This window comes from Amblyomma maculatum, chromosome 6 (genome assembly GCF_055883805.1).
Source record: "Amblyomma maculatum isolate TAMU_Amacu chromosome 6, ASM5588380v1, whole genome shotgun sequence".
Classification (NCBI taxonomy): Eukaryota; Metazoa; Arthropoda; class Arachnida; order Ixodida; family Ixodidae; genus Amblyomma; species Amblyomma maculatum.
Window position 1 is genome coordinate 57,243,128 of NC_139349.1, and position 22,597 is coordinate 57,265,724.

A 22,597-nucleotide genomic window follows, 5' to 3' on the forward strand; every position below is an offset into this window, starting at 1 on the left:
CTTCGTGACCTTATGGACCATGTCACGCCACGCTTTCCGGTCTCTCACTATCTTCTTAGAGCCTGGGAAAGCGCATAATCGGGGAGGTGATGAATTAAGCCTAGAATTAGTGACTCCAACGCAACGCGACGATGCAAACGAAGCCCCTCGCGTATCATCTGCTGGAGTCGTCACATCGAAATCTATAAGACCCTTTTTCCTAAATCCTTCCTGCCGAACCCCGCCGGGGTGGCGCAGTGGTTACGGCGCTCGACTACTGTTCCCAAGGGTGCGGGATCGAATCCCGGCCTCGGCGGCAGCTTTTCGGTGGAGGCGAAAAGCAAGGCACCCGTGTGCTGTGCGATGTCAGTGCACGTTAAAGAACGCCAGGTGGTCGAAATTTCCGGAGTCCTCCACTACGGCGTCTCTCATAGCCTGAGTTGCTTTGGGACGTTAAACCCCACAAACCAACCAAACCTTTCTGCCGAATACGTAGTTGGAATCCTTATGCAACTGAGGGCGCAACACGTTGGCATTGTCTTGAGAAAAGAGAAGGACGGGTCTAGAAACTGCGAAGCGGAAAAGGGAAACTGTAATGAAAAGAACTGTGCTGAATCGCCATTTCGTTCAATGTTAAATCCTGACAAATCCTGACTCTTGGCAGAAGGCTGCTTCACTTTCGGGCGCCCGATTCGGTATTTAGCTCCCTAGTTGAGGCCAGTAAGTTTTGGCAACCGCGGGGCCGTAAATGCAATCTTTTAGTGGCCACAACTGCTTGGCTGTTTCAGCTGGGCGCTGTTAGGGAGGCCGTAGTGAGTGACGCGGTGTTTTCATATCTTTGGCTATAGGTGCAAGCGCCTTAGCGCGGCATTCCTGCTAAGCGAGCTGTCACGCGAATGTCATATTCACTTTTGCAAAGTCAGGCATTGCTCTTTAAACAAAAAATGTCTGGATGGGCCTTGACCGCGGTACGGTGAATAAACGAAGATGACAGATAAACTCGAGTACGCCTAGGGAATATCACAGCGCAGCTTCGTCGCTTGGTTGTTTTATCGCGTTTTTTTTGCTGGTGCCTGTGATGTTTTCAGCGCATATACCCTTATTCGATGCTTTTCATGTCGGAAAACTTTGCCCACCAAACCTGTGCTTCTTGTCATCGACGGATGAGTGTCCAGTGTGCCATTGTGGGCCACCTTTCTGGATATTTCGGCTTGCGTTTCCTCACAGCAAGCGTCGAAGTGGCGGAGCGATCAGGCCTAATCATGCCGACGGAAAGCAGTGGTGTGTGGTGCGCGAGCGAGTGGCTATGAAATCGAAGAAACGAAGAAGGATACACAATACATACTCTGATGCACTACCCGCCATCCGGTCAGGGATCAAGCACGCCGCTTTCTGGGTAAGTAGTGTTTATGTGCCATAAATTCCGCATTGTGAAGTGAAACAATCTGCCAGCTTGAGTCATCAATGTCTGCCCGCCGGTTTTAGGCGCGTGTGGGCCTCGTAACTCTAGAAGTTCGAAAGCCAGTGTATCGAAAAATTACAGAGGTACAAATTGTGCTGCGTGCATTACCATTGAGCGTAATGCGCTTTCCTAACCTCCCTGGGATATTTTTCAACCATAGAACGAAATGCCACAGCGTCCGCCTTGTTCAAACGTGCGCTGCGCTGGATATTGTTGCCGTGCTCAAACTTTCAGTTATGGCAAACCTTTGAATGCGTTTTCCCTTCTACCACTCATGCGTTATGCCGCGGTCTTGTGTTGAAAATAAGAAATATGCATGAACTGACTCCTAACTTAGGTTTTGCACTAAGGGTTCTTCGTGAGTATAGTTCGTTAGCGAAAATGTTTAGAGGGGTTGGTACGACAGAACTTTATTAAGAGTTCAGGAGACACATGGGAAGTGTGTTGTTGAATTCAAAAGTTGGACAATGATTTTTTGCAGCTGTTTAGTCAGTTTTATATCCTTTCAAGCATACAGCTTGAAACTCACAGATCTTACCAATTAGGCTTTCTTTGAGACTTTACGCATAGGAAAAAAAAGGCGAACTTGCTGATTCTATTTCGAAGTACACCCAGCGCCATACATTTGCTTTAGAGTGTCATATATCTCTATTTCGTATCACGAAATGACTTTTTTCTTTTATATCTGTCCGGTGATGTTGTGTGATTGTCAGTATTTTTTGTGTACTTCGTGATCAGTGTTTCTTAGTTTTGGTTTTCTTGCTCTCCCTTTGTTTTTGCCCAGAAGATGCTGACGCGCACTTATATCGGCGATATTCTGAATTAATTTTCATTTGGAAATTAGAACCGTATATCATCTGTGCCTGTACATCCTTTGTTCATGTTCCACTGCGCTGTTTGAAAACAATGTTTCACTTGGGGGCCGTACGTACGATATTCGTGATAATAACACGGCGGTGGCCTGACATTCAATGTGTGTGCACGCGACACATATTTATTATTATGCGACTTGTCTCCGCTCCGTTCCCCAACTTCAGTGAAAGGTTCGCCGGAGATCCTTTCACTTATCCTGAGACCACAGCACGCGGTCTTTCAGGTGTCCGGCAGTATGTGCTGACGCGCGTTCAAAACTGCAGTCAGCGGCGTCGGAAAACGACCACATTGAAGATACGTTGGCAACAAAAGTTCCCCTTCCATATTCCATATTCCCCTGTAACGCCTGTCCAACTACACTATATCTTAAGAAGTAACGTAAATATTAGAGCGCAGCTCTGCTCTTCGCACTGCGACTCCCTAGGTTACACTTTCGAGCTTGAGCTTCCTGAGCGGGCTTAGCGCGAGCGCTGCTGCACGTGTCACGGCCTGCTTCTTCGTCTTCCTCGTCCGCAGCATTACCCGAGGCAAACCACCTCGTGGGTATGTGCATTATCTAAGGGCACAGCTACAATAACAACTATCAAGTGATCGGCCCGATATTGGACACGGAGGCTCTACGCTGTGATATCACGTGACTATGCCGGGGTTTAACAGCTGCGTCACCGGCAAATGGCTGCTCAGTCTCGCCGTGGATGAGATGCGTGCCGGTTCGAGTTCGCCAAAGCTCAGGCGTCAGGCTGAGTCTAATCATCCAGCCGATACAGCTCACCGAGAGGTAGGTACCGAGAGAGAGGCTCACAGAAGAGAAAACTTGATCGGCTCGGACGAAGAGACCGACGAAGAGGGAGAAGCTCGCATAGATACAGTGCTCAAGCATAGCATAGAGAAGAAACCGCAGTGTGACCGTGTAGCGATGGTTAACAGAGCTTACGTTCGGATAACGATATGTTCAACCGAGATAAATTTCTCCATTTTTTGTACAATCGAACTGAATTAATGGGATATACAAGTATAAGAAAGAGTACTCTAGGGAGCACTAAATGACGGTAAAGAATTTGTCGTTGGATTCATAGCCAACAAGTGTGCATAACCTCGGACCCAGAGAGAATAGGGAGACAACAGCAGTTTAAAGCTGCAGTAATTCTCTTTTCTTTTGAAACCATTGGGTGAAGTTGCACGTATCCTCTTCACTTCTAAACGTCATGTCACAAAAATAAATGTTTATATATAGTTAGCGCGGCGCCGTTTTTTCCTCGTTTCGTCTTGATGTGCTGCAGAAAAGATATGTCTTCACAACGTTGGATGCAGTGCCAAGACTATAGAGTCTGCCATAGTTTGAACCTGCGCGCACCCAAAAAGGCCTCACTTTTGCTTGTCGCGTTCTGTCTGGATCAGAAATAAATGATTGGCACTTAACCATTTTTGAATAACTCGCCGCCTTGGCGCCAATGCGCTAGTAATTTTTGTTTCATATTTAACACTCAGCAACATTGACTAGAAATTAAGATTCGTTGTATTTATACGAGCTGTTGAGCAGAAGGAATTGTCCACGTCTAAATTGGAAGCTTTGCAGATTTCTATCGAAGATGAACAGTTTGCTTACAAGGCCTCTGTGCAAACGTGCCAGTGCCAGAATAACAAAAATGAAAAATAAAATTGGAGGCATCTCTAGTCTTAAATGTTCATTGTCAGAAATACTCCATCAGAAGGACCTTACGCCCTCATGACTTGCTTGCGCAGTGTCACAGCTATACATGTGAAGCTTTCGCCACAGGTGTGACCGATATTCAAACACTCATTGCTACCAAGAAGGTTCAAAATTTTCTGCTCATTATTAGCCCTGAAGAATCCTATTTATTTCAGATATTTGAAAAGACTTGCAGAAGTAAATATGCACGTATCTGCATCAAATCACCGCATTCAAGAGGGAAAACAATAAAGCGTGTTTGATCGTTCTTCTTGTCACCACAAACCGGAATACACTTTTCGACGCCAGGAAATAGCTTGTAGGTTGAGTAATAGCGCTGATCAAAACCCTGCAATAAAAAAAGAAGGAAATTATGCGGCAAATAAACAGTCTTGGGTTCCTAGGCTGAAAAGGAAAGAGGTAATAGCGGAAGATTTCAATAAAAGGGAAATAAAATAAAATAGCAGTTTTGTGGTAGAAAAAGCCACTCTTCAATATATGCCAAATGCACATCGCTGTCTGTAATGTGTGTAATGTTGGGCACAAAAAGCCGGTGCTTTGATGCAGTGCATTCAGTTCACGAGCTGCAGCTTTGGGCGCTGTACTCACCGTAGTATTCAAGCCTTGTTTTCCGTACGCAAGACGCCTTAGTTTCCTCAAGAGGGACTCTCTCTTCTTCCTGATTCAGATCAAAAGCAGTTATTTCCCGTTAAAGTTCAAATAATCATTTTATATTTGCAGCTGTAGGGAAGACATTCGCCTTGTAAACAGCCTCTGTGTTGCAGTCGACGTATCCTGTCGTGATCATCACTATTTGCTAAGCTACGCCGAGTGTAGGACAAATATTCATCATACCGATCTTTAACCATATTTTCTGCCTGCTGCTGCCAACATCAAGTACGTGAATTTCCCAGCTTCGCCTACCTGGTTCCTTGTCGTTGCTTGCTGCCCCTTCCCTGTCTTTGAATCTGTTCAGCTACTTTAAAGGTCTATAGGGTATTCATTCTCCTGAATTCATTTTCTGGAGTTCATTTGTCGTGTTTTTTTCACCTCTTAATTTCACTCAGGACATCATAACTCGCATTGGTTTCCTAACCTACTGTACTCTCCTCCTGTGCCATTGCATTATACTCATCACTTATCTTTTCATAGCCCACTGTCCTAAGCAGTTAAGCCCTTTTCATAAACCTCCGAAATTCTGTCCATTATGTTAGCGCTTCCAACGTCGGTTAGTACAGGTGGGCGCTGTATTTTTCCTCTAGAGTTTAATGGGATATCGGTTGGTACTTCGCCCCAGTTGTATTTTACTACCTATTTAAATCTCCTGGCGCGTAGCATTTTATGCCTGTAGTCTTGGAGCATACAGCTGGGAATATACTCTTATAGCATAAATGAGAGACAGACAAGCATCTTAATTGGTAGTCTTTTGGAGCATACAGCTGGTAATGTAGTCTTATAGCATGATGAGAGGCATCGTAATTGGTAGTCGAAGCACCTAGGCTGCCAAAACACCGCGCGGCGGTGCAGCTTCTGACGGAGAGCGCCCTTTGAGGGTTAAAAAAAATAAACAAATGAACGGGAGTACGGGGGCCGTGCTACCTCTCTGGACTGCAGGCAAATTCCCGCTCCCTTCCGTGCCCGTGCACATGCTGCTGCTTCTCCGCGTCCCATTGTACCGTCTGCGGCGCGGCTTCAGAAAGGTCTGTTTGCTAGACGTTTATTTTCAATAAAGCGAACTTAAACAGCTCGTTTATATCGTGTACTCTCTGATCCAGACGGTCTAGAATGGCGACACACGACTGGACACGAAGTGCGCTTCGGAACAAGCGGTCACATTGCGTAAACAGCGTCCTTCGTATTACTGATCCATTTTTTATATGATCCAAATACCATGCGCACTATTTTGATATGTTTTGATATGGCATCATTGTAGAAGCAATTGTGTTCTCTCAGGGACGAAAGGTAGCGGCATGCGAAAAACATTTTGCTGTGGCAGTGGAATCTGTGTACTGAATATGTAAAGCCTTGGAAATAAAAAGGACACGCGCTCTCCATCCCTTGCAGTGTCACCCTCTGAGAAGCTAGGCAAGGCTAGAACATAAGCTGATAAGCTACTCCTGAGGAAGTTGGTCTCGTATGTTTCGGTTCTCACGCCAAGTTTGGACCTTAGTATTGTGGGAATATTGGCTTTACGAACGCCCAATTGCGCGTGCATACGCAGTGTACGTTGTCAGTGGTGCCGAACCAGTGCACACGACCCGCAGGTAACTAAATAAGACACGAAAACCCGCAAAACGATGTTAAAAAACTGTCAAACAAGTTTTGATGCTTCACTGGCACTTTGTAACCAATCTCGGACTACTGGACAGAGACGGAAACAAGGTTAGCATCTTCTCAGGGAAGTTCAGGAAGCTAATAGCACTTTTAAGACAGCGGTAATGCATTGGCTAGCTCGCATTTGTTTATATCATAGCAAGCATAGCAGCAGGGAGAGCTTTACATTGGAGGTGGAAGATGCCCTGGCAAAGCTCGAATTTGCGCTCACTGCAAGAAAGAAGCTGCAGTGGCAGTCATTTAAATTATAACGAAGCAAATTCATGCACCAGGGGGTGATAGTCAACGTTTTGACCTCTTCATCCTCTGGTTGGAAAAGTATTCATCCTGTATAAAGCAATGCTTCGGCAAAATCAATGCATCAGTTTTGACCCACGAGAAATTGTTTCCGATAGACGACAGTTTATTTTTAATTTAAGGAACAGCTTTCACTTTTCTGAATGAATCAGTGACTTGTTCACCTCTCATCTCATTCTGGACAACAGGTATTCTTTAACCAAAACCAATTGAATAAATTTTTTAAATTTTTTAAACAAAGGTATCCACCGAGAGAGAATTCATTCTTAATTTTTGAGTAGCAATATAATATTGAGGGTACTGCAAATTTGAAAGAACTGCAACACTATCTTAATCCACAAGGAAGAGGTTTCAATGACTTTAAATATTGTACAAAAATCAGCTCACTATCCTTTACGCACAAGGTATTCAGTAAGGTAATCGCTGACAAAAGCAGGGAAACCTTCGACTTCATTCAACCAAAGGATTAAGCAGGCTTTCGTAATGGCCCCTCTGCAATACATAATATTTATACTATCGACCAGCTTATAACAAAATGCTGAGAATATAAGTGACCGCTGTACATAACACTAACTGATTACGAGAAAGCGTTTGACTCAATTGAAAGCGAAGCAGTCGGGAAGGCATTCGGAAATCAAGGTGTAGATGATGCATATAAGAAAGTGCTTGAAGATATCTATAGCGGGAGAAAAATAGTAATCTTCCAAGAAGGATTTAACAGAGTTTATACAACGAATTAAAGCAAGGAGACACGATCTCTCGAGCAGTGTTCACCGCTTGTTTGAAGTAAATATTCAGACAGCTGGATATGAAACATTTCAGAACAAGGGTTTTTGGAAAATACCGTAATAACCTGAAATTCGATGATGACTTTGCCTTAATGTTTGACTAATGGGGCTAATGGCAAATAATTATTAATGACATAAGCAGGTAAGTAGGAAGGGCAGGCTGAAAACTAATATTCAGGAGCCCCAAAAAATGTCGAACAGCCTCGGAAAGGAAGAGTAGTTTGCGGTAGGTATTAATGCGCTGTAAATAGTAATGGAATGCGTGTACTTAGGACATATGTCGCCCTACGTCCAGTTCACGGAACGGTAAAAATCAGCAGAATCAGATGGTGACGGAGCGAATTCGTACACTATCACACCCCGAGTGGATATTTATCAGTATCACTCGAGAGGAAAGAGCACAGCAGCTGTATTTTAATGGTGCAGAAACGTGTAGGGTTCGAAAAAAAGGTTGAACTTTGAGTGTCACGCAGAGAGGCACGAAACGAAAAGGAGTAAATAGGAACAAGAAGCAGGCCGAAGGGGTCAGGGAACAATCCCGGATTAATGACACTCTGGTAGAAATTATTAAAAAGTAATGGACGCATGTAGTCGTGCAATGCGAAGACAAGGTATCCGATGGCCCATAAGGGTTACAGAGTGGATTCCAAGGGAAGACAAGCTTAGCAAGGAGCGGCAGCTAGCAAGATGAGCGGATGCGATAAGGAAGTTGGCGGGAATAAAATTGATGCAGCTTGCAAAGGATGTATTTGCCCTGCTGTAGGAGTAGTTTGCCTGGTTATGGTGATGATCAGTCCTGGAGATATCTGTAGCGGCCGATAACGCCTTTTTTTGGCGAAAGAAAAAGTTGCCCACGTGTGCTCGAGCCATCTGGGAAATAGGGTGGGCGCCCACACACAAAAAAATGCTTTTGCTTTTATTTTCAAAGGCATTGCAAAGCTGCTTCATCACATAGTTTGAGACATGAGTTGCGACCTAACTTATCTAGAATGATAGCAGCTATGCACAGCGGCCTTTACGCTGTTCTAGACCACCGTGGTTTGCTTTCACAACGTAAAACGAAAGTTCGTCGCCATATTCAAATTGAGAGCAGCCGTGAGCCTCGTGCATTCTACTGTTCACCTATTGCGAGCACATTCGTTGATATCGCCATCGCCGCTTTGCACCTTCTTTGCTGGCACAAGCCAGTTCAGTAGAGAGTTTCGTTTTAAAGCGATGGCTTTAATTGTTAGCTGGACTGTTTTCCCCGTTGTTACCGCCACTATGTGACAATACACACAGGTTGTCCCTCATTTTCAGCCAGGATTTCTAAACTTAAATGCACTTAGAAGGCGAATTGAACTCGATGCATAATGTTAGCACCAACCCACAGCAACTTAAGCCTTTTTTCATTTTCCCTTTGACTCAGTAGTTTTGTTTCAAATATATTAAAATCACTTTGTTAGAAATGATCGCTTTTGCACTCTCGCCAGCTACTAAATTTTGTGCAAGACCACAAGATACAGACATAAAGCTTCGCTTTAATTAAATAGTACGAATGTGCCTACGTACGTTGCTTACGTACAGTATGTATGACGTGAGATTCAATGGTCCCGGAGCAATTCGATTACACTCTGACCCTTCTCCAAATCAGCTACCCAAGTCACCCGAGCTGGTAGCTCCTGCCATCTCGGTCAAGTCTCGTGGCCTAATGACGTCGCTGCCGAACAATCAGTTCCTGTCAATGTCACTTGCTAACTATCCCCGCCAGAGGCCAGCTCGTGATTTTTCGCTAAAGCACGGACAACGCCGGTGTCGAGTTTTCGACGAACCGGGACCTTAACGTTGTTGCGTTCTATAGGGAAAGCCGACTCATGACATATCGAAACTCCTGCAGATTCATCGCATTTTTTCTCCCTCTCTTAGCCTCTCAGCCTCTCTTTTCCTCCGCTGTCAGAGCAACGAACTGGTCGCTGATTCACCGTGTTTGCCAAAACCAATTTAAAATGATCCTCAGAGCTCTCTTGTCTTCGTGTTTTTGATTATAGAAGGAACGATGCACTGCAAAAAAGGTGCTTGTTTTTACGCCTGTCGCAGCGCGATGCGAGATTGATAGTTGCGAAACATATAAGTTACTCTTTTAACATTTAGTTCTCGCACATTCCCGCCTTGCTGAATCACCTCGAGACATATCATTAACTTGCTCTAAGGTTTTGCGCTGCTTGACGATTCTTTGATCGGGTCCTTTCCTTTGGAGTTCGCCATTAAAATTATATGAATTTGAACGTCCAGAAACAACACTTGGCCCGATAGCAATGTCCTAGTGGCGGACTCTTGATTCGTTTAGACCTCTTGGAGGTTTTTAACGCGCGCTGATATAACACAGCACAAAGCTGCTTTCACAGTTACTAAGCATGGGAATGACGTGGCAGCATTAATAGCATCGACACTTGGCTCCTTTTGCGGATCCTCCTTAGTGTACATTGATTTTGCTACTGGCTTTATCAGTGGTCTTTTATTATTAGTGCCTCTGTTATTTCACACATACTAATTACGAACGAACGTGCCTGCGTGGCGTATGTCTAACTGGGATCCAAGTGTCCTGGAAGGCTCTATTCCGATTTCACCCCTTTCCATTTCAATGGCAAAGCCCGAGATGGCAGCGCGGGCTAATTCAGCTATGTCATGTGGTCTAGTGACGTCACGCAACACGATGACAAGACAATAATCGCTCATGTAACCTGCCACCTACCAGAGCCATGCCAGGGATTTTTCGCTGACAACGTGGATAGTTCCTAGGGAACAACTCCTTTAGCGCTATCCAATAGATGCTTCTATTACCACCATCACCGAACACCAAAACATGGAGGCACCATTGTGGGGGATGGGAATTTGACTTTTTAATGCATTCCGCGAAGTCTTGTTGAGTTGAAAATTCGACTGGCAGCTCTTTCCTTTCCGTCAATGTTCGTACCGTGTGTGACAGAACGTACACAAATGACAGACCAATGGGCCTTTTCTCAACAACTCATGTTTTCTTTCAGCCGACTTCTTTCAGCTGTAATAACATTCCTTGTTCTGCGCATGCTTGAAGCACGCAGCAACGCCGCAGTTTATCAGCTTCGAATCGGCTCATTGAATGGGTAAGGAGCACTTATCGCTTCTTGTTTGATATCCCGAGTACACGACCGGTTCGTTTTCAATAGCAAGGGGAAGAGATTGAAGGTAGTTAGCATTGGCCGTTCCATGAGTGTACGCCTGTATGGGGGCTCTGGGTTAAGTTGATAGAAGTTTTTATTCACAGTAGTTTCAAGTGCGCAGTTGAATACGTAAACCCTTTTTTTTTCCGGTCGGTGAAAGATCACTGCCAAGATAAAAATAGAAACTGGAAACTAAATTGATAATTACCAGTTGTCAATTGCCATAAATATTCGTTGCCATTCTGCACAAATTTATTGATCAGATAGGCACCACCATTTTTATTGCAACAAAATTTTAAGTTTTTTATACGCTAACGTCGGTCTCAAGACAAATTAAACACCAAAGAAATCGCTTTGAGGTGTTGAGATACAGACCAAGTTCATAGCCAGCGTCGAGTGAGTTGTTCATAAAATTTCATTGTCATTTGCCTTGGCTTGATTTGGGATGACTGGAAGGTGTGTAAACAAATGTTTGGTAGCACCTGTACTAGTGCTGTTTAGTTATTGCTCCTGGCAACCTTGCATTGCATTCAGGCCAGCATAAGCGCCAACCCTAGTGTGACTGAACTTGAATGTTACTCTAATTTAATAACAGCAGCTGTGGGAGGCATTTTTATGGCGCACGTGAGATAAGGTGTGTTTGTTGGGGGGGGGGGGGGGGTCAGGGCCCTGTTCATTGCTGAAACAGGGGCGAAAAGAGATTTTCAAGCACTCAAAATGAAACAGGCAAATGACATCTGTGCGCGTGTTTGAATGAGGCAAGTCGGGCTTTCGCTTATATCGTTGGAATTCTGCTGGCTGGCTTTTTCTCGTTTTTTATTTTTTTCCTTCGTAATGGGCCTGCAAGAATGCGTACTGATGAAAGTAAAAAGTGGCACTTGCATGTCTGCGCACTGTTGTTGCATGTTCTTGCCCTAACATTAGCGTGCTCTTATGTAAGCACTGCATGAGTAATCTGGCAGGATTTTAATTGACGAACAAAAAACAATTATATGACTGGCATTTTATGCTAGTTTATTTGCTGCTGGTTACAGTACCGGTGCAGAAAAACATTCAGAAGGAATAACAATGTTCGGCATTGTCACATTTGTATTACATACGTAATCAAGAAAGACGAAGCGTCCAGTTAGGTAATAGGAATCCTTGAGAATCCCTGAGATGTTAAGTTTTAGCAGTGGACCTAAGCTGTTCACCTCTTCCATATTCGCCTCCTGGAAGGAGGATTATTTAAATGAGTCTGTTTTATGTGCCCGAGCTCGACCAAAAACCTTCAAAATGAGCTGCAGCTCAATACGCGTTTCTAATTGCAAAACTTGGAATGTCATGTTACGCAAACTATTGCTTCGCACATAGCTATAGTTTTTTTTGGCGCACGAAGAACACTCTTAATCACAGTTTGGCACAAATTCCTTCGGTTTCCAGAAGTTCCAGGTAAGACCTCTCTTTCAAAGTTTTTATTTTTCATATAGCTAGTTTCAGGGTTTTTATGTGAGTGCTAACGTTTTTATTCGCCTTCTCGTCTTTGTAAGTAAATTTTGGGAGATTGTATTAATACTGGTAGAACAATCAGTTGGGCGTTATTTATAGATACGGTTAAGTGAAACCCGGTTACATGTTCTTCAGGGCGTGTCCAAGATAAACCTTTTGGCTGCCTCTCGCGAGAGAATACAGAGCGGAGTCTATAGTGAGCTGATACGTCTTTTTCTCTTCCATCTTTTGGAATGTGCCAACATCTGGTAACCAATAGGTTGTTGGCAGTCGAACAGTGATCATCTTCTCAGCGGGGCGAGAAAACAAAGGTACATGTTTGAAGGTTTTGTTTATCATTAACGTTTCCTGTTTGTAGATGGTAGTCTTGCCTCAATGCGACAGGTGTGTTTGGCGAAAGAGCGCGCCCTCAAATCCTAAACCCGTGTTTTTATTATTGCTTAGTAGAAACCTTATCACAATGTACAGGCTTAACGATGACGACTTGATGTTCAGTATTGAGCGGCTGTATATTATATATCCTTACCAGTGGAAACGCCTTTGCCTAAACGTTTCTACTTCTAACGGAGCACTCGAAATGTGGCGTAAGGTTGAAACACAGCTTACTTCACAATATTCACACGGCGTACCTCGGCTGTTAATTTTCACCGTTTCTTTTAATGAATTTACCCCTGAAAGAACTTCATACCAGGAGGAAAAAAGACGATACCAGGTGTCAAGCTTTATATTCAATAAGATTACAGAGCAATCTATGCCACTACAGATGGTTCTGAGTGTTATGTCAGCATAGAACAAAAATGATAAAGACAAATTTACTTTTTCCATTTTTTTTAAGTGATTGTTCGCGTAGTACTAAGACTAGCGAGTAATAAAAATACCTGTAAATATCTGGCTCTTAATAATATTTCAAAGATAGGGGTCGCGTTGTTCTTCATAGGACTGTGGTAAACATAAGTAGTAAAATTTAGCTGAAACGTTGTCAACACAGGTTTATAGATAATAAGTTTCAACACGGTTGCATGTCTTCAGTCGCACATTAAAGGTGCTTCATTTAGGCTTCAGTAATTGCAGTAATCTTTACAGCACCACATAAAATGCATAGTTCACTTAGTTTAGTAATCAGAACACTTACCGGTAAGAGTTCCGCAAACTCTTCGTACTGAAAAGAAATAAGAAATAAGAAAAAAGGAATTGATTTTCTGGTAGGCGGTGCCTCTTGATTCGTGGTCTATAAGGCGATTTGGTGCTGCAGTGCTATTGTTGGTGCTAGCCTGTGGACAGAGCAAGTTCAGCGGCACAAGTAAGGAGGAAGACAGTTTAGGTAAGTTTGCGCGCTCACCCGCAACCAAGCGCATGCATGCGCATCGCCGCGGTGGCTTAGTGGCTAGGGCAATCGACTTAATAACTAAAAGAAGTGGGTTTACTGCAGGCGGCGGCCACTTTTCGATGGAAGCGATAAAGAAGGCACTCGTGTACTGTGCGATCTCTGCAAAAACGTCCGAATCTACAGACTACAGGGTCTCTCATAGCGGGATTTAATTTGGGACATTAAAATAAACGGTAAACCCACCCACACACGATTACACACAAATACACCCGCATATGCATATATCCACATGAAGCTTATAGAGATATGCATTAACAGTGGATTATGATCCTCTAGTTGGGTTTTCTACTTAAGATTGAACAAAGTGTGGACGGTCGACCTTTTATGTTTCTTTCAAAAGTTATACATTGCTACCTGATGACTGCAAAGAAGTTAGCTGCAATTGGTTTTGCTGTAAAAACGTTTTTTAGAGGCACAGGGAATTAATAATGACTTACAGGTGGACTGCTGCGTTTATCTTCATTAGTATTTTGGCCAACTTTGGTTATGAATTACACAAAATATGTTTTTTTAGGTAGCTGAAAAATAATTGACTAAATATATGCATGTTTTTATTTGTATTCAGTTAATTTTCGCTTTCCTGGGTACTGTAGATGTTTTTATAAACTTACTCACAGTCGGCCCAATAAATGAAATGTAACCTACTTTGCAGGCCTTTAATTAGGGCAAAAGGCTTATGGCAGAGGAACAATAATTCTACACTATGTTTGCAGCATAGTTGTGTATCAAACAGCTAAAGCTTATATTTTTATGACGTTTCAATACAGAGAAAATAGCGAACAGTGTAAGTTTTCGAGGGCAATTAAAAAAAACAACACATTTTTGATGTTTTTTAAACTTTGTCCATTTAGTCTCCGCTACCTGAGATTTCGAAATCATTAGAAACATGTTTCATACTTTTTTGTTTGCAGTAGTTATTATGACCCTTTCAATAAGACACTTGTGCAAGGCATAGGCACCATGCTGATCTCAAGATTCTACGGCAATTGTGAACCGCCCACGATTTTTAACTTTCGGCATTAGATTGTAACAGGGAAAAATATATTTACAAAATAGGATTAAAGGTATATACATTGAGGGACGGTCAAGGAGCCAGGCAATGACGACGCAGCGTTCGACGTACTTCTTTTTCTTTTCCACCAACGATCGCGCCACTTCGTCCTAATCGTTCTCCACCCGTAGCATTATTGCATCTATTCATTTTTTATCTTGACGTTGCAAATTAGCTGTGACAAACACAGCAGTGAAGAATTCGGAATCAGTTTTATAAGCGTAGAGTTCCTCATACGCTGCGGCATGGGGCAGCACACACACGTGTTTCGCAATCACCGTCACCATAAGGCAGATAACACAGAAAGACGATAAAGTTCAATGAGTAAGCAACGTATTCTAAGTAATTTTAGTTAAATGCAAAAATTGTAAGGGCATGGAGAACTGCCTGATTAAAAAGTGTGTCTGGGTTTCGTTCATTTATTTGTATGATTCGACAGCGCACATTACTTCCATTCTTGTACACAGAGTTTCTTCCATGCAGTCCCGGCTATGCATGCCGGCATGAAATGTGAAAAGCGGACCGAACTCGAGGCAAAATAACCATTTCAGGCCGTCTGGATGCCGTCATCTCAGGTAGGTGCGAGCATTCCATTACCAAATGTTTTATTTTTGTTATTTTTTGGCATGCTATACCTCGCTTTGCCACTGTAGGGCCACTTTCATGCTTTCCACCGATCGCATCTGGCGCAGCAGTTTCTTGTGCGCAGCGGCTGTCGCTTGCACTGCTGTCACTTCCTTCACCCCCATGTTGTCGGCGTCAGGTTGCGGTGCGAACAAAGAGCGGTTAGAATAGTTAAGCTCCAGTACACGTGCGTTGAACATGCTACCCGAGAGGTACTACTGTTTCGTACTATATCGGTCCGAAGACGCGAAAATGAGCTCTCACTGCGCCGCCTTGTAAAACGAACGTCTAGGGTGAGCATACTCCCGCACTCATGGCCGCTCCGCTGACCATATTATCTCGAAACTAACGTCCTCAGTTCCGTCCATATCTTTTATGTACTGTTGGGCATTTGTTTAAGAACTTGAAGTCCAATCGTGCTTGTATTGTCTACGTTTTGCGGGCAAGAAGTCGGATCTACTACAATCGCAAATTCTTGTGTAAGGGTCTTATTGAACTGGCAGTAGCTACTAGTGCATTAATAGTATGCAATATGTTCTTAGTATTGTTCAAAGTTGATATAAAGGAGAATGCCTACCCAAAGTTAAAAAAGATATCAAAAATGGGAATTTTTTTAAATTGTCCTCAGAATTTCTCAGTGTTATATATATGTGAAGGTGATTGCGAAAAACCTTTGTGTGCTGCCCTATGTCACAGCGCATCAGGAACTCTACGCGTACAAAACTGACTGCGATCATCCACTGCTCTGTCTGTCACAGCTAATTTGCAACGTCGAGACAAAAAATAACTAGATGCAATATTGTTAAGGGTGGAAAATGATGAGGACGAAGTGGCGCGCTCGTTTGTGGAAGGTGAAAAGAAGTGCGTCGTATGCTGGCCTCTGATTGCCTGGCTACTTGGCTGTCTATTATTGCATATATGTTTAATTATCTTTTGTAAATGTATTTTTCCCTTTTACAATATAACGCCAAAATGTAAAAATTGTAGGCGATTGACAAATGCCGTAGAATCTTCAGATCTGTGTGAGGCGCTGTGTCTTGCACCAGGGCCTTATTGAAGGGGCGTAATTACTAGTGAAACAAAATTATGCAACATGTTCTTTTATAATTTTGAAAGCTGAGGTAGAGGAAAATAGATGGACAAAGTTTAAGAAATATAAAAAGTGCGAATTTTTTTAATTTTCCACAGAAGTTTTCATTGTTCGCTGTTTTCTTGACATTAGCGCGATCGTATCTCTATATTGAAACGTTATATAAATATAAGCTTCAGCTGTTTGATAGATAATTATGCAGGGAACACAGCATCGAATTATTGCTGCTCTGCCATAAGCTTTTTTTGAAATAAAGCCCTGCACAGTGGGCTTTATTTCCTGGACCAATTTTAAGCCCCGCCGGGGTGGTGCAGTGGTAAGACGCCCGACTACTGTGCCGGAGTTCCCGGGTTCGAACCCGACCGCGGCGGCTGCGTTTCGATGGAGGCGAAACGAAGAGGCGTCGTGTGCTGTGCGATGTCAGCGCACGTTAAAGATCCCCAGGTGGTCGAAATTACTCCGTAGCCCTCCACTACGGCTCCTCTTTCTCTCTTTCCACTTTCATTCCCACCCTCCTCCCTTCCCTTACGGCGCGGTTCGGGTGTCCACAGAGCAAGTGTGACAGTTACTGCGCCTTTCCCTTCCTGTGAACCAATTTAACTTTATTTAACTTAATTTTAAGAAATTTTATAAAAAAACATGTACGCTACCGAGAAAAACGAACATTAACTGAATACAAATAAAAACATGCCTGTATTTAGTCAGAAAATTTGCAGCTACATAACGTTAACTTATTTTATGTAATTCAAAGCCAAAGGCGGCCAAAACAGCAGAGAGGATTAGCGTGGCACTCCACCTTCTCATCGTTATTAATTCCCTGTGCCCCGAAAACAATTTTCGCAGTAAAACGAATTGCAGCGTTTTCCTTTGCGGTCATCAGGCAACAATGTATAAAATTTTGAAATACGTATAAAAGGTCAACATACCATCCTTTGTTCTATCTTACGTGGAAATACCCAGCTATCAAAAATATGTATATATATGTATACGCAGATCGCATCACACTGTGCCTTCTACAAGAAGTTACACAGGCTTAAGTGCCCACGGAAACGTGAGCGCTTTAATACATGCTTATGTCAAGGCGGAAACACTGCAAAAGTTATAATTTCTGTGCAAGAAGGACTGCAAGCTTAGTTTACACGAGACCAGGGCATTTTACTGGGTATAACTCTCCCAAGTGTCCTTAATTTATGTTGGAAAAAGCTTTGGCAGCAGAAATTTCGGCCCCTTGTTTCAGCTTCGAAATGTGCTGCTTGTTAATTAGTGAACCTCAAAATAGTTCTAAATTTCGCACAACAAGCAGACAGATTTTCATCTGTTTTGAGTTGTAGTGAATTTGAATATCTTATGCTTCTGAATTACAGTGCCTAATTAAAGAACAAGAAAAATATCCTCTCTTGGAATTAGCCCATGTTATTTCGCACTCTTACAGGCCAGTTGATCAAGACGACCGCTTTTATAACCAGAATGCTTGAATAAAACGTATAGCTAAACTTTGGCTTGGTTTGCATTCATTGCAAAGCATCAGAAGAGCATTTATTACCTTTGAACCACTCTCCTCTGTAATGCCCATTGTCCAAAGAGTAAATGAATAAAAATAAACAAATAGATACCTGTCACAGCAGCATCAGCTACTGTTGAAGTTTCATCTGAATCGGCCTCACAAAAAGTCACAGTGTGATGAATAACATTTTGTAGCTGCCAAAAACGGAGCCCGTTGCGGCAAATGTGAGATTAACGTGTGATAAACGGTAAAGCGCAGTTCCCAACCAGAGCGTCGCCGGAGTCAACTGCAGCCTTGCAAAGCAGGGATATTATCTCCCACTCCTCGAGACCACCAAAGTTGGCTTTGTGACCGTCCCACATTTCCAGCACCTACAATAAAAAAAGATGAGCGCAACAAAATAAATAATCTGAGCTCACTTAGCAATACCACACTTAGCGCTGCAACAAGTGGCCCCGTTTCTTACGCGACCGTCTAAATATTAACGACGTTTTAACTTTGAAAGCGTTTCTGGTGCATGCGTCAAACCTTCTGAATTAAAGAAAGGGCAGCACTGCGTTCCAAGAGGTAAGGTTGACATTTGTTTTAGGTGTTGGAATCGCAACGCACAGTCTAATGAAAACACGGCGGTCTGCTTCTGTCGGTGATCAGTTTCCTACTGCATAGAAAAAGAAGCATGCCGTACTCTTGGCTTCGAGCGAACTTCAATCTCCCGGTTGGGCTAACAGATCAGCTTCACTTGTGCAGTATTAGAACACTTCATAATAGTGCATTTGTTTATACATTAATGACGGTATGGAACACTGTTCGACAATGTTTTATGTACCGTATTTGTGAAAATACACAGCCCAAGAGATCTGATTCATGGCTGTGCAAAGGGGCTCAAATCTTCAGTGCTCCACATCTCGCAGTTGACGAGAAATCTTGTCCTCACTCTCCTGAAGCTTAGGTATTTGAAGTGCGCTTCCAGGAGCTCCTTGTCATCGTTTAGAAGCAGAAAAGCCCTTGGTATGTGCATTAACGGCTCTACAGGAGCTATAGACCAACACCGTGTTTACAAACAAAGGGGGCGCTCGCGGCGTCGCAGCCGACTGGGGGTGAAAAATAGGGTTAGCGCCCATAGGAATACATGGAACCGAAATGTTTCTAAGCAGTTTTCTCATTTCAAGGGGCACCTGTGATGTCGTTATTCGGTACAAAGCAACTATTAACATCCTATAACAGATCGTCAAAATATGAAATCTCATTACCGTGGCGAAGTATTTTTAAAACACTGCGAAACATGTTGGGGTGCGAGTTGGGAGGGCGACCCATAGAAATGCATGTAAACACAACATGCTGCGAACATTTTTCCCATTTCGCAGGACATCAGAAGTGGTGGCTGGTCGTTAAATGTTGACCAGCGCTTTGAAGAAGTGTGTGATAAAGTATGATGCGTCATTACGGAGGCAGTCTACTTTTAGAACTCCCCGAATAACCTGTGCTATGAATCCAGACATCGCCAAAAGGCGAGCTGGGTGTAGCGAATCGCGCAGTTTTGCTTATAGTCTGATATGCTGCCGCATAGGGTAAATAAGCTTGATAATACTGTCGCTCCAGTGATACGTGCTAGACAGAATTACATTTAAAAAGCAGTTGTCAAACGCCATACGACAATATGAACCGAGCGGGATTCGCGCATTGCAGCAGACGACAGCGTAGCTGGCGATACCCAACGCGGCCGCCTCCAGCTCCGGAGCGTCTGCTAACGACAGCGGGTGGTGCATTGTCGTCTGCAACTATGCGCGGTCAGTTTATCGTGCTGTGAGCGGTCGCGCAAGTCGTCAGACTTTCATTACTTGCAAGAGAATGTAGTGGGTCATGCAACATGACGTCGTGGCGTCGTAAAAGACGTTCAACAAAAAATGAGAAGGGTTGAACACTGCTGAACCGAGCAAAATGTTGCGGTAAGTTGTGTTTACATGCATTTCTACGGGTCGCCCTCCCAACTCGCACCCCGATACGTTTCGCGGTGTTTTAAAAATACTTCGCCTCGGTAATGAGATTTCACACTTCCACGATCTGTTCCACAGCGTTCATGGTTGCTCTGTACCGAATAACGACATCACAGATGACCCGTGAAATTAGAAAACTGCTTTGGAATATTTCGCTTCCATATATTTCTATGGGCGCTAAGCCTATTTTTCACCCCCAGTCGGACCACGCTGGCGATAGAAGCGCCACCGCATCGTGCTTACGTCACAGATCGGTGTTGGTCTATATGCAGATGCTTCGGCAAGCGGTATTATAATGATACCAATACCTAGCACTTCAACACAGTGAGCCACTAGAAGGGTGGAAATACACAGCATTAAGAAGGAGTGGCAGTCTCGTTCCGAGCCCTTCTGGCTATACAGTTATTGAAGACGAAGGTTTATTTAGCTGATACGTAATCGCCTAGACAAAGTGGATTCAAAATAAAGGCTCATCATGCGAGTCTCTCTATATGCTATGTTGTCGAATGACCAAGAACATGTCTGTGGTTCCTCCACATCCACAATGCAGTACGATACCGTAGTTCAAGAGAAGTCAAGTAAATTCGCTCCTTTTATACCCGCTGCAACACCTTCCAGTGAATTGCCCCTTTACAATTTATCAAGCAAAGTGATTTTTTCCTCAGCGTTGCATAAGCGAAAATTAACCTTCAACTTAAAAATAATGCAGGGACACTTAAGCTCCGCTATGAAGAGTATGATGCGATAGGTTAATGACTCCCGTTTGCCAGCTCGCCTTGCGGATAGTCGCTCGCGTACAAGTACGCTGCTGGCCGTTATCTTCACCAACAACGTCGACTGCGCCGACTCCGAATACCTGGAGGACTGAACCTTGGACTCTGGCGCCTTAAAATTCCATTTTTCTTTTTTTTTTTTGCGAATGAGTGTTATTATGGGGCAAGCTCCGCAGTATGCAGCGTATAGAAGAAAGCTCTGGTGCCCAACGAATTTCGAACTTTACGCACACGTACTACTTACCGAACCAAGTTAAGCCAATTCAGGATGCACAAAACAGGTCAACCGAAAATCATTCAAGAGACCAAAGGACCGCTAGAAATTTTTTTGTTTGTTTTTTCATAAAGCTTATAGCCCCAAACCGACTCAGGCTATGAGAGTCGCCGTAGTGGAGGACACCGAAAATTTCTACTACCTGGGGTTCTTTAACGTGCACTGACATTGCCTCCATCGAAAAGCAGCCGCCGTTGTCAGGATTCGATCCCGCATCCTTGGGCACAGTAGCCGAGCGCCCTAACCACTGCACCACCAGGGCGGGTTGGACTTAAAGCAAGCTTAAAGCAAAAAATGACAGGTTCTCTTAAGATACCTATCTATTAGGAGTTGAACAGTGAGAGCCTTGTAGTAGTAGTAGTAGTCATTAGTAGCCATTTTAGTTATTACTGCTTATTATAAAGCATTTTTAGTCATTTCTGATTCATTGCAGTCGTTACTAGTCGTCGTTAGACGTATTGGCCCATAGAATTAATTAGTAGCCTATTACTAAGCATTTTCAGTCATTTGTAATCAATTGTAGTTCTTATGTTAGACATATTTGTCGTTACAAGTTATTAGTTGCCATGTCATTACAAGCCATTAGTAGGTGTTTTTGGTCATTACTATGATATCACTGAGAATTTTTGGTGATTTCTAATTAATTGTAGGGCTACAAGCTATCATTAGACATATCAGTCATCACAAGTTATTAGTAGGTCATTTTACTCATTACTACTAATTCTAGCCTTTTATTAATTTCTAATCATTTGTAGTCGTTACAAGTCTTGGTTAGAAATAGTATCATTACAAGTCATTAGTAGTCATTATTAGTAATTATAACCTGTATCACTCCCTTATAGCCTCTATTAATCGCTGAATATCACTACCTTTTTTTTTTTCGTCTTTAATCTGTTTTCATACTGAGGACATTTCCTGATGACATGTCCGGCGGTCACGTGCGGCGGTCACCTTCTGCCAGCGCACCACGAGCCTATAGAAAGACTTTCACCTTAATACCTATCTTGCATTGGTCCTCTTAAACGTAGAACATTGCAAAATTTTTCAATAAACAATCGGATCGTTCAAGGCATTAGCTAAATTTACATGATGCGGACAAATCACCGCTGCTTTTTTACTTGCGCTTGTAAACCTGCCAGCCTCCCGCTCTGTGCTTTGCATATCATTGTATTCATCAACTTTCACCTGCGCTGTAGTAAGCCAGAACACCAGAGCATGTGGCCACTTGCACGTGCGAGCTCTAGTTCGAACGCGGGGCCGGTTATGTGTGACCGTTTTCCAACGCAAGAGAGAAAATGGCCTGATAGCCCCTTTCCACCCCAGTAAATGCAAAAGGAAGCGCCTTCTGACGAACATGTAGGAAGCTGCATAGAGCAGCGGGAGATTTGAACCATCACAGCTGGATAATAATGCAGCTTAATTGTTAATGGCTGGAATGAAGTGAGCTCAACATAAAATACTGGCGAAATTGGAGTTCGTATGCTAGCACAATCCCCTTCACATCAATCGTACTGACTGTGTGCAAATGTTTTCTTATATAGGTATCCTTAATATTGTAATAACTCGTTTACTGTATAATTTTCTCCCAGCGCTAATTTTGTTGCCGTGTTCAGAATGACCGACGGCCATTACGAGAAAATGTTTCCCTAGCACCTTGTTGCATAATCCAAGCAAGTCATGTTAAAATGAAATGCCTATACCATAGGGATAGAAAGAAAAAAAGCATCAAAATTGTTGTGCCTCTATGTTAAAACAAATTTTGTTTGTTTTCATAGCGCAAAACGCTTATACCCAAGCTCCTCTATCTTCC

The 22,597-nt window shown here is 43.2% G+C and overlaps 1 protein-coding gene across 2 annotated transcripts in view; it reads left to right on the forward strand.

The window, feature by feature from the left end:
• Nucleotides 1–998: 998 nt before the first annotated feature.
• LOC146185821 (uncharacterized) overlaps nucleotides 999–22,597 on the forward strand; it is a 39,810-nt gene continuing 18,211 nt past the window's right edge. For both annotated transcript variants that reach the window (XM_084605590.1, XM_084605589.1), the window contains exon 1: nucleotides 999–1,375. Coding sequence is in view for 1 of the 2 variants with exons in the window: in XM_084605589.1 (XP_084461715.1) it covers nucleotides 1,058–1,375 (318 nt within the window). In the remaining variant the exon portion in view is untranslated. The remainder of the gene's footprint in view (nucleotides 1,376–22,597) is intronic.